We start from the raw sequence: 12732 nt of genomic DNA, 5'->3' as shown, positions 1-12732 counted from the left end.
TCGTGATCCGCCCGCCTCGGCCTCCCAAAGTGCTGGGATTACAAGCGTGAGCCACCGCGCCCGGCCTGCCTGGCTAATTTTTATATTTTTAGTAGAAACAGAGTTTCACCATGTTGGCCAGACTGGTCTCAAGGTCCTGACTTCAGGTGATCTTCCCGCCTTGGCCAAAAATAAATTATTTTTAAATTATACTTTAAAATTTTAATTTATATTCAGAGCATTCTCCCTTTATCAGTTCAATAATATGTTCAGTACTTGTTGAATTCCTAAACACATTTTCTTCCCCACGTCAAAAAGTTATTCTTGTGGACTCAGTCCAGAATGTACATATAATTTGTTTCAACCACCTACCTACACTGAACAACTAAGAACAAAAAGAAAAAAAAAAATCTCAACACGTTTGATTTCAGTTTCCTTAGAACGTTTCACAGGACTCTGGAATTTGAATGTTGAAGCAGCTACATTATGCTGTTTACTCATATTCTTTTTTTTTTTTTTTTTTTTTTTTTGAGACAGAGTCTCGCTCTATCGCCCAGGCTGGAGTGCAGTGGAGCAATCTCAGCTCGCTACAACCTCCGCCTCCCAGGTTCAAGCAATTCTCCTGCTTCAGCCTCCCAAGTAGCTGGGATTACAGGTGCCCGCCACCATGCCCAGCTAATTTTTGTATTTTTAGTAGAGACGGGGTTTTGCCATGTTGGCCAGGCTGGTCTGGAACTTCTGACTTCAGGTGATCGCCTGCCTCAGCCTCCCAAAGTGCTGGTATTACAGGCATGAGCCACCGTGCCCAGCCTGTTTACTCATATCCTTATGCTATCAACAAGCAGCCTATGGCTAGAAGTGCCACACTTGTACCTATTTATACTAAACTATTTTTAGTCTTGAATAGAATTTAGTACACTTTAGTCAAATAATAATAAATGGTCATCTGTCCTTATGTAAATAATTGCTTTTATAAATATTTATGGTTGCAGGTTGACTCCAGAGGGAATATTTGAAGTTCATTCTATTTCACAGTTAGTTAAAATATTTTTGAGACAGAGCCTCACTCTATCACCCAGGCTGGAGTGCAGTGGTACGACCTTGGCTCACTGCAACCTTCCCCTCCCAGGTTCAAGTGATTCTCGTGCGTCAGCCTCCTGAGTAGCTGGGATTACAGGCGTGCCCCACCATGCCCAGCTAATTTTTGTATTTTTAGTAGAAATGGGGTTTCACCATGTTGGCCAGGCTGGTCTTGAACTCCTCACCTCAAGTGATCTGCCCACCTTGGCCTCCCAAAGTGCTGGGATTACAGCTGTGAGTCACCACACCTGGCTAATTTTTGTATTTTCAGTAGAGACGGGGTTGCACCACATTGGCCAGGCTGTTCTTGAGCTCCTGACCTCAAGTGATCTGCCTGCCTTGGCCTCCCAAAGTGCTGGGATTATAGGTGTGAGCCACTGCACCTGGCCTGAAATATTTTTAAATCATGACAATTTTCTCTCTTTACTGTCGTGTTAAATGTTTTTACTATTTTCCAAAAAATAAAGTTTAATTTAAATGAGGCTAAATCAGCTCTTTTATTAGTATCAAACATTAAAATCTAGTTCTCGTTCAGCAATTGTAAAGGAATTTCCAGAACAAGGGTTTTCTTAGAATATTGTTGTCATCTTTATCCAGAATGTTTGCTTTATTTCCAGTTGCTCAGGTTGCTATAAACTACTTATAGTTTATCTATAGTGTGAATTACTTGACAATAAATAGATTCAGTGTGCATGTGAAAATGATTCCTTTTAACATGCTTTTGGTAGCATTAACCAAATGCTTGGAATCATATTCTTGTTCTGGTCCCTGGCATGAAGTATTCAGATTTCTTTGAAGACCTATGATGTTCATATTGCTAATTACTTTTTAAAATATCGCTTCAGAACTGTCTCTTTAGTGGCAAAAATACATCCTAATCCAGTTATGGTACCAGCCTGAGTCTTGAAAATAAAACCTTACAGTTGAATATAAACTTCCAATTAAATGAGCCTTAATTTTTCACCATTGGATTTTGAACCATTTTTCATGTTGGTGCCAAAAAATAAAAAGAAATTGATTTCCTACTTTAAGATTGGAATATATACACACACTATACTGGGAAGTGGGGAGGAGATGACTACTTCATATTTCCTTTTGAAGTTAGGAATAACATAGCTGAAACTTTTGGAGAGCAAGTATGGCCGACTCTAAGAAGATTATGTGATTTGATTTTAAGCTTTCAGTAGTGGTGTGTTTCATTCAGCCTGCGATAGTAAAAATAAATGAGTAATAGATGACTAGTGTGCTCTGACTGCTGTGATAATACCCTCTATTATTGAATCTGTCTAACCAGCCAGTTATTTTTCTGTTGTCTGAAATTAAAGACCATCATGTTTTCTGACAATGTAGGAATTTCTGTTCAGTTAAAGTGTACATTATTATTGAATTAAAAATAATAAAATTGAATTTACTTTATTTTTATTACTAAACCCCCCCAAAACTCAAATCTAAGATCATTTAAAATTTCTTATAAAATAACTGAAATATCATTAATATATTAAAACTCAGCTTTGATAGTTTTGAATATAGGTGTTTGGTCTTTAAATTTTGACCTGAGATATAAATGATAGTGGTAGCCCATCTAGTCATTGACCTTGTAGCCAGCCTCCAAGATGGCTCCCAATGATCTCTACCCCCGATATTCACACCCTTGGGTAGTCTGCCCCCAAATTTACCAGAGTTGGTCTGTGTGACTGATAGAATACATCAGAAATGATGGTATGTCACTTCCAAGATTAGGTTATAAAAGACATTGGGACTTCCATCTTGGTCTCTGTCTCTCTTAGGGGTCTGGGGGTCACTTGCTTTGTGGGAAGCTGGCACTTGTAAAGAGCCAAGGCCTATGCCAACAGTCACGTGAGTAAGTAAGCATGGAAGTGGGTCCACCAGTCCCAGTCATGGCTTCAGATGACTACAGCCCTGACCAACAGTTTGATTGCAACCTCATGAGACCCTGAGCCAGAACCACCCAGCTAAGCCCCTCCCAGATTCCTGACCCTCCAAAACTGTGAGATTTTTTTTTTAATGTTTATTATTTAGGCTGCCTACTTTGGGGGTGATTGGTATGCAGGAATAGATCATCATTACACACCCCCATTAAATCTCTTCATTCTTCAAATCTTAATATCTGTTTTGGGGTTTTGTTATTATTTATACTGTTAAACCTGTAATCCATATAGTTCACCTGACTGAATCATTAAGTTAATTGAAGAATACCATGTTCTGTCTTCCATGTTCCAGTCCAGTGTTTGATATAATAAATATAGACTTTGAATTCACCTTTCCTATATTTGACCCCATATTAGAATGTACTTAAGAGAATCGCTCTCTAACAAGGAGTCTTCTTTAGGTTATTCCACAGATCCTTTTCCTTTACAGGCAAAGCCATCTGTATTATACAACTTGTAATAACTATGCAAGTGATTATGGAATTACTATGAAGTACTACAAGAGAAAGCAGACAGCCAAACAACTGTTCTCAGGCTGAGACCTCACCAAAGAAGCTCTTTGTCTATTACTCATAACTCTGTAGTGCTTATTAATTATACAGGGTAATCACAGTGTGGGTTTTAAAAGTCATATTTTGGGGATTAGTTAACTATATACTGCTCAAACCAGAGAGACAGCTTCTCAGCAGATCTGATGTAAAGGTCATGAATTGTAGTCCCAGCTCCTACTCTTCCATCCCACTTTCTCCATGGTGCTCTGAAAAGGAAAAGGTTATTAAAAATATTTGGGCTTACTTTTTCTATTTCCTTTTTGCCCCACTAAACCAACAGTGCCAATAATTATTCCTTTACCTTCACTAACCATACTGAAATGGCTATCATGAATAAGAAATGTGACAGTTAGAAAAGTAGTATTTCAGCTGCATAAAGAGATTATTTTTTCTTTTGCTTCTTTTAATAAACTTTTCTATTTTTCTAAACATGGCCTAAAAAAGTGGAAAAAAAAAAAAAACATAGCTGGGTGAGGTGGTGTGTGCCTTTAGTCCCAGCTACTCAAGAGGCTGAGGTTGGAAGGATCACTTGAGCCCAGGAGGTCAAGGCTGCAGTGAGCTGTGATCGCACCACTACACTGCAGCCTGGTTGACAGAGCCAGACCTTGTCTCAAAAAAAAAAAAAAAAAAAAAAAAAAACATTGATACTTTCAATGAGTTACAGGTAATCAATTTCAGATTTTTATAGCTGAATTTAAAGAAACATGGTAAAAGGGAAACATTGATGAGCCCCATGTCGTTTGGCACTGTTGCTTTTAAAATATAACTAGCTTTTTGGTTTTACTTTCAGTATGTTTTATTTATTTATTTATTTTTTGAAACAGGTTCTCCTACTGTTAACCAGGCTGGAATGCAGTGGTATAATCAGAGCTCATAGCAGCCTAGATCCTAGGCTCAACCAATCCTCCTGCTTCAGCCTCCCAAGTAGTTGGGGCTACAGGCACATGCCGTCATGCCCAGCTAATTTTTTGTTTTTTGTAGAGACAAGGTCTCCCTATTTTGCCCAGTTTTGTCTTAAACTCCTGGGTTCAAGTGATTCTCCTGCCTCTGCCTCCCAAAGTGCTGGGATTACAGACGTGAGCTGCTGTGGCTGGCCATTCACCATGTTTTAAAATAAGAAGAAGAATGGCTGGTTCTGGAGTTGATCTTTTCTTTCTCCATCCTAAATGGACTGGAGGTTATTTTGAAATTTTACTGTGAATTTTCTTTTTAACTTGGAGCTGAAAAAAGTAGGGTTTCAGCCGGGCGCAGTGGCTCATGCCTGTAATCCCAGCACTTTGGGAGGCCGAGGTGGGCGGATCGCGAGGTCGGGAGATCGAGATCATCCTAGCTAACACAGTGAAACCCCATCTCTATTAAAAAAATACAAAAATTAGCTGGGTGTGGTGGCAGGCGCCTGTAGTCCCAGCTACTCGGGAGGCTGAGGCAGGAGAATGGTGTGAACCCGAGAGGTGGAGCTTGCAGTGAGCCAAGATTGCGCCACTGCACTCCAGCCTGGGCAACAGAGTGAGACTCTGTCTCAAAAAAAAAAAAAAAAAAAGTAGGGTTTCATCTTAGACTCTGTGTTTTATACCTCCCCCACTTTAATTCACACACAGACACACACACACACAATAAGGCTAGAAAGATAGTTATTCGTAACTTAAAGAAATGGATTTCTCTCTTCATATGTCCAGTATACAGATAATATCCAAATACTCCAGTAATGTCATAAAGTAAGATGGCTGCAGTCAAACCAGAAGTAAAACCCAGAACTTCTAACTGCTTTGAACATTTGCCAGCTGATAACAACATAAAATTTTACTGTAAGCCTAAGTGATTCCTGGGGCCTAAATTGTACAGTCAATGAAGAAGAAGTCTTCAGATTTTCAGCACTGAAATACTTCTGTGTTATAGAAACCCCATGTTTGCTTTATTTTCTTAAAGTTTCCTTTAAATTAAAACATAGCCATTGAATTGCAAATTTCCCTTTCTTTTTAAACAGGCTTCTATTTGTGGATGGCAATGCTAAGAAAACATGACTACTGATTAAATAGTTTTTAAAAATGGATAAATAATAGTAATTTTCATAACTAGATTTAATTCGAAAGCTTAAATTATATAGTACTTTGCTGTGATTTTTTAGTTTCTTCAACCCTGTGTTAACACTTCATTTTTCATTGTAAAATATCTCAAGAAACTTTTAAATATCTGTGTAATAAGTAAAAAGTAATGTGCATGTAATGTATGATGCTCATATGGAGTTCTTCAAGCTCTTCCTACAGAGATAAGGAAAGAGGGAAGCCTAGGAATATCTTTCCATCCACCTCCTGATCCTTATACTCCCAACTGGGTACCCAGGGCTAACGCCCTTGACCAGACTCCAAGCACCAGCCTGCATCCCTTTCTTACATGGTTATCCCCAAGTCTCATCAAGCCTTGAAAGAGAAAAGAGAATGGAAAGTAACAACCAGAGACAAGAAGAGGGGGTGGAATTTCGCAGCAGGTGGAAGAGGTTTTGTCTGTATGTCTGGTTGTGAGGTGCCTCCATCCTCCTTGACCCATCAATAGCTGAGTAATGGTTCATATGTACAGATCACAAGTAGTCCTAGATTGCAATGTGATCCTACTTATATTTTGCACGCTTTATATATCTGCTGGCATTTTGTTAGGTCTCTAAATATATAAACTCATAAAATTATGCTTAACATGTTTTAGAAATGCCAATGCCATAACACGGAAAAAAATAAGATGTACCTGCTGCTAGTAATATAAGCATTCATAAGCAGATATAAGCAGAGTCCCTAAGCACAGAGGTTAAGGACATAGACTTTGGGGCCAGACTGCCTGGGTTTAAATCCCAATTCAGACAGCTTGCTAGACAAGTAACCAGGAATAGTTTTCTCAGCGAAATTGAGATGATAGCACTACCTTACAGGGTTGTAAATTTTAAACAAGTTAATCTGACTATAAATATTTAAAACAATGTCTAATACATAGTACTTTATAAGTATTTGTTCTTGTTAATATACCATGCCACCTTTCTAATGCTGTTTCTTTAGATGGCTCAATCTGACTTGTAATTAGTAGGTTACATTTATACTAATACCACAACCTTTAATGTATAACCACTGGATAGCAAATCCCCCTTCCTCAGTAGTTTTAAAAAGTAAGATGCTTATTTTTTTTTCCTCTTTCCCAGGCCCAACACAGAGATACTTTCATTGAAGAACGCTATGGAAAATATAACATCAGTGATCCTTTAATGGCTCTACAGAGAGATTTTGAAACACTGAAGGAGAAAAATGATGGCGAAAAGCAGCCAGTCTGCACAAACCCACTCTCTATTCTTAAGGTGGTGATGAAGCAGTGCAAGAACATGCAGGAGCGCATGCTGTCCCAGCTGGCTGCTGCTGAGAGCAGGCACCGAAAGGTAGGTTCACCTCAGTTGATGTGTAAATCTTTGTGAAGTCTTTATAAATTATGCCTGATACTTTCTTGTCAGCTGCCAGTTTTTCACAGTAATTCAATTGGGACATCTCACGGGTATCAAAAAGCCCCTTAGTTTATGTAAGAGCCGGGAGATAGAAAGGAAAACACAGCTTATTCCAAATGTTAAGTTTAGAGAATGTGCCAGACACATTATTTAAGACTGCATTCCTTCTTGATATATCACTCCGAAACACTTTGTGTGTTTTTTCAGTTCTTGATTATTCAAACTTTGGGGTTTGGCCAAGCTTGTAGCTGAAGGGAGTGTTCTCTATTTGCTTACTTAAGAAATAAAAAGATTAACAGGTATTTGAGGCATGCTGTATCCAAGGGAGAGAAAGAATTTACCTGAGGATAAACACAGAAGCCAATAGATTATTTTCATTTATTCCTATTATTCCTAGTTTTGAGTTTCATTGCATTTTGTTGCTCAAGAAACCATAAACAGTCCCTAGGTTATATTTACTCTAAAGGTGTTCTACTCTATTAGTGAAGAGTGTGTGTGTGTGTCTGTGTGTGTGTTTCCATATTTAAGAAGCCCTAAATTAGGAAGGCAAACCTTACGGTTATTTACGTTATTTACCTTAAAGCTGTTCTACCCTATTAGTAAAGAGTGTGTGTATGTGTGTATGTGTGTGTGTGTGTGTGTGTGTGTGTGTGTGTTTCCATTTCTAACAAGCCCTAAGAAGGCAAACCTGTGCTTTCCTCTGCTTCATCTTACTGGAATTCTAGTGCTTGTGAATTTATTCACCAACTTGTCATCTTGTCATTTACTTCTCAAATTTGGCCTGTAAAAGATGCTTGGCTACAATCTTCATTTTTAAAACACTGTCAGTTTAAATTTATGCCAAGAAGGCAGTTATCAGTGCAGTTGGTAGGAAACATTTTCATCAGAAAAATTGGGTTAGCAGCTGCAAAATTTGGTGGACCTTACTTTTATGGTTACCAGCATTAGAGCCATCTGCTTAAATTGCATCTGATACATTTTCTAGGCTCTGGATCTTGCCCGTGATCTTTTCTTTCCCTTCACAGAAGCCAAATGAAAGGCCAGAGTGGAACTTCTTAACCATGGATAGGCCTCAGATGTTCCACAGTCCCCCAGAAAATAGACAGAATGTTCAGTTTATGCATTTTTGTAGGAAATGTATTTTTTCCATAGCTTTAATCAGATTCTCCAAGTTACCCAAGACCCAAAAATGTTTAACCTCTGGTTAGAATGAAGTAATCTGAAAACATTTACACTCCAATTTAAAAGGTATCAGTGGGTGGGAGTTAGTTGCCTAAATTGGATGGGGGGGGCTTTTACATAATCCTCTAAAAATCTTCACAACATTCTTGTTTAATAGGCAGGCTTTATTTCCACTTCATCCATGAGGTGACTGAGTTGTGTTGAAGCTAGTTGGGCTAGCTTTCATGCCCATGGAAGGTGTACTAGGGACAGTTTGTGGCCCTAGGTGATTGGAGAGAGGAAGAAGTTAAAAATAATTCAAAATTTCTTGATACTGTATTGCAGTGCTAAATGTTTTAAGTGAATATTAAATTTTTGAAACAAAGTACCTATCTGTTCTTTTTTTTTTTGAGGTGAAGTCTCACTCTGTCACCCAGGCTGGAGTGCAGTGGTACAATCTCGGCTCACTGCAACCACCACCTCCCAGGTTCAAGTTTAAGTGGTTTATCAAAGTAGAACACTAACTTTGTTAGAAATCAAACAGTACCTAGAGGTTTATAATTAGGGTGCTCATAGTCTCAGCTTATGCCTGTCACCTTGGCTTAGTTATTAACCATATTCCCTTTGACTGTCAGAAATGTTCTAGTTTGAATAATAAATTACATGGTCATTGTGCTTACAATGAAAAACAGAGTTTCCTATTCCACCTCTTCTCATTCCCCATCCTCCCCAGTATTCACAGGCAACCAGTTTTTTCTTTTAGCCATTCACTTCGGTAGCTAACCTCCATATTTCTAAATACTGCACTGTTCTCTCTTGCTTTATCAATTTTAGACGTTTATATTACTTTCTTTTATATAGGTGCAGATTTAGTTACCTTACACCCCGCCTCCCTTTCCTCTCCTTAACCCTTACCCAGAACAAATTTAATCCTCTTTTCCCACCACCATTCTCTGTCACATTCTACTATTCCCAAATCCTGAGCCTGTCACACTATTTCTTGAGTGTGACAGGCTCAGGATTTGGGAATGCTAGATGTGACAGCGGCCAGATGCTGATGGTCTGTGTGCAGGAATCAGGGTGATGGGACAAATAATTCTGAAAATACAGGCTTTGAAGGCCAGACACGGTGACTCATGCCTGTAATCCCAGCACTTTGGGAGGCCAAGACAGGCAGATCACTTGAGGTCAGGAGTTCGAGGCCAGGCCAGCCAACATGGTGAAACCCCGTCTCTGCTAAAAATACAAAAATTAGCCAGGCATGATGGCGTTCCTGTAATCCCAGCTACTCAGGAGGCTGAGGCAGGAGAATAGCTTGAGCCCAGGAGGTGGAGGTTGCAGTGAGCTGAGATCACACCACTGTAATCCAGCTTGGGTGACAGAGCAAGACTCTGTCTCAAAAAAAAAAAACACACACACACACAAAAAAAACAGGCTTTGAGCCAGTTCTCCTGTTTTCTATTCTACATTTCACCTCTCCTCTGCAGTACCTGCCACCTCCAGGTTCCATCTCTTTGGGGCTCTGCAAGGCAAAACAGCTTCCCTCCTTCAAACTAAAGTAGTTACCACTCCTCCAGCCCCTTTTCTTCTTCAAAATATTATTAAAATTTCTTCTCTCCTAGAGGCTCTCTCCTTTGTAGGGTTTTAGTCTTTTTATTCCATTTCTGTAATTTTAGAGGACTCCCAAAAGGGAGAAGATATGACTTACCACTTTTGGCCAAAAGCATGTCTTTCTATTAAATTGAAAAATTAGATTAAAAAAAGGAAATGCACCAAATTTTTTCTCTTTCTTTTATTTTGAGAGACAGGGTCTTGCTGTGTTGCCTGGGCGGGAGTACAGTGGCTATTAACAGGTGCGATCATAGCACCCTATAGCCTGGAACTCTTGGGCTCCAGTGATCCACCTCAGCCTCCCTAGTATCTGGGACTACAAGCACACACCACAGCACCAGTCTCTTTTTTTTTTTTTTTTTGAGATGGAGTTTCACTCTTGTTGCCCAGACTGGAATGCAGTGGCACAATCTTGGCTCACCGCAACCTCTGCCTACTGGGTTCAAGCGATTCTCCTGCCTTAGCCTCCCAAGTAGCTGGGATTACAGGCATGTGCCACCATGCCTGGCTAATTTTGTATTTTTAGTAGAGACAAGGTTTCTCCATGTTGGTCAGGCTAGTCTCGAACTCCCAACCTCAGGTGATCCGCCCACTTTGGCCTCCCAAAGTGCTGGGATTACAGGCGTGAGCCACCACTCCTGGCCTCTTTTTTTTTTTTTTTTTTTTTTTTTGAGACAAAGTCTCACTCTGTTGCCTGGGCTGGAGTGCAACAGCATAATCATGGCTCACTGCAACCTCGACCTCCCTGGGCTGAGGTGATCCTCCCACCTTAGCCCCCTGAGTAGCTGAGACTACATGCACACCTCACCATGCGTGGCTAATTTTTGTATTTTTTTGTAGAAATGGGGTTTTGGGTTGGGCACAGTGGGTCACACCTGTAATCCCATCACTTTGGGAAGCTGAGGCAGAAGGACCACTTGAGTCCAGGTGTTTGAGACCAGCCTGGGCAACATGGCAACACCCCATTTCTACAAAAAAATCAGCAGGCCGTAGTGGTGTATGCCTGTAGTCTCAGCTGCTCAGGAGGCTGAGGTGGGAGGATCACTTGAGCCTAAGGGGCAAAGATTGCAGTGAGCCAAGATGATGCCACTGCATTCCAGCTTGGGTGAGAGTAAGACCCTGTCTCCCCAAAAGGAAGGAAGGAAGGAAGAGGGACGGGGAGGGGGAGGGAGAGGGAGTGGGAGAAGGAAATGGCTGGTCTCAAACTCCTGGTCTCAAGCGATCCTCCTGCCTCTGCCTCCCAAAAGTGCTGGGATTACAGGCATGAGCTCATTTTTATTTTTATGGAGAGGTTTCATGTCCCAGAAAATTTTCTCTCTTCACTCGTAAAAATTTTTAGTGAGAAGACTAAGAAATGGCCTTTGGGACAAGAGTGCTCTACCCTGGAGGTCTGGGCCAAGGCACTTCTGAAGCATGAGCAGAAGCTCCTAAGCAATCAGAATATTTGCAGTTGTAGATGGGATTATGTGAAAAATGTCTCTTTAAATTTGTATTCTCGGCCGTGTGTGATGGCTCACACCTGTAATCCCAGCATTTTGGGAGGCTGAGGCAGGTGGATCACTTGAGCCCAGGAGTTCGAGACCAGCCTGGGCAAGATGGCAAAACCCCATCTCTACAAAAAATACTAAAATTTAGCTGGGTGTGGTGGCGCACACCTGTAGTCCCAGCTACTCGGGAGGCTGAGAGGTGGGAGAATCGCTTGAGCTCGGGAGGCCGAGGCAGCAGTGAGCCATGATTGCACAACTGCAGTCCAGCCTGGGTGACAGAGCAAGACCCTGTCTCGAAAAATATTTGTCTTCTCCTTAAAATTGGGCTTAATCCTTTGGCACCAGGATAAGTGAAATAGGGGTAGGCAGGTTAAATTAAAGGCCTTATGAAAAATCTCCATTTAAGATCTGTATATTTGAGCCTTTTTACATGCAGTAGGAAGTCAAGAGAGTTTATTCACCTCTTATCTAACTATATAAAAATGTATATTATTAGTTAAGGCACACTTAGAATGTCACCTATTTGAAATGTTGAATTTCAGGCTCCTTCTTTGGTGCCTCCGGTGATTTGAGCATTGAGAGGAAAATCTCAGCTTTCAGGTTTCTGTGGTCCTGTCTTTTGCTCCATCACCTACACCTGGCCCCTAGTAACACCAAACTGCCTGCAGTTTCTTGGAATTTCTGTTAATTCTTGACACCTCCTCCACCCCTCTAGCTGATTAGTTGCTCTCTTCTCTCTGTTTGCATATCATTCTCTACATACTTCAAGTAAAGTAACTATCTTACTGTTTAACAGAGCTTTCATGTCTTTCACTGTAAGGCAGTGTGCTCCTTGATAGCCCTTGCTGGGTTTCATTTATTCATTTGTTTGATCTGTGGAACTATCTTAGGTACCTGATTTGGCACTTATTATTGGTTGTGTTAATAAATGTGACTTCTTGATATTTGGAAATGAAATTTAAAAAATTCTTTAAAGGTGATCCTAGACCTTGAGGAAGAAAGGCAGCGGCATGCACAGGATACGGCTGAAGGAGATGATGTCACCTACATGCTAGAGAAGGAAAGAGAGAGGCTGACTCAACAGGTAATTAAGGTAGAGGGATTCACAGTAGCATTTGCCTGGAACAGCATTTCCCAAAGATTATTCTGCAGGATGCCAATTGGTGTTGTTCAGAAAAGGGGCTTTGTGGTCAAATAAGTTTAGGAACTACTGGATTAAGCAAAGTTAAACAGGTTTCTAACTTTGTTAGGATCTTTAGTATGCAGAAGCACATTGTGAGTCTTCAAGAACAAGATAGGGTATTCTGTGTTTAGCAAATCCATGGTTTTATAAAATCTTTTATTGGCATAGATCCCTCACTGTGGGATTATTGTTCCATAGAACACTCTTTGGGGAATGGTAACTTAGCGCTTGTAGCTCTCAAACTTTTGACTTAGAA

General features: G+C 40.4%; 1 protein-coding gene across 1 annotated transcript in view; it reads left to right on the top strand.

The window, feature by feature from the left end:
* CTTNBP2NL (CTTNBP2 N-terminal like) overlaps nt 1-12732 on the top strand; it is a 65791-nt gene that overhangs the window by 46654 nt on the left and 6405 nt on the right. Inside the window, exons 4-5 of the mRNA XM_032155004.2 lie at nt 6741-6971; nt 12270-12377. Coding sequence (XP_032010895.1) covers nt 6741-6971; nt 12270-12377 — 339 coding nt within the window. The remainder of the gene's footprint in view (nt 1-6740; nt 6972-12269; nt 12378-12732) is intronic.

The sequence above is a fragment of the Hylobates moloch genome, unplaced genomic scaffold (assembly GCF_009828535.3).
Source record: "Hylobates moloch isolate HMO894 unplaced genomic scaffold, HMol_V3 SCAFFOLD_5, whole genome shotgun sequence".
Lineage (NCBI taxonomy): Eukaryota > Metazoa > Chordata > Mammalia > Primates > Hylobatidae > Hylobates > Hylobates moloch.
The sequence above is the reverse complement of the archived record's forward strand: the minus strand, read 5'-3'. Positions and strand labels throughout refer to the sequence as shown.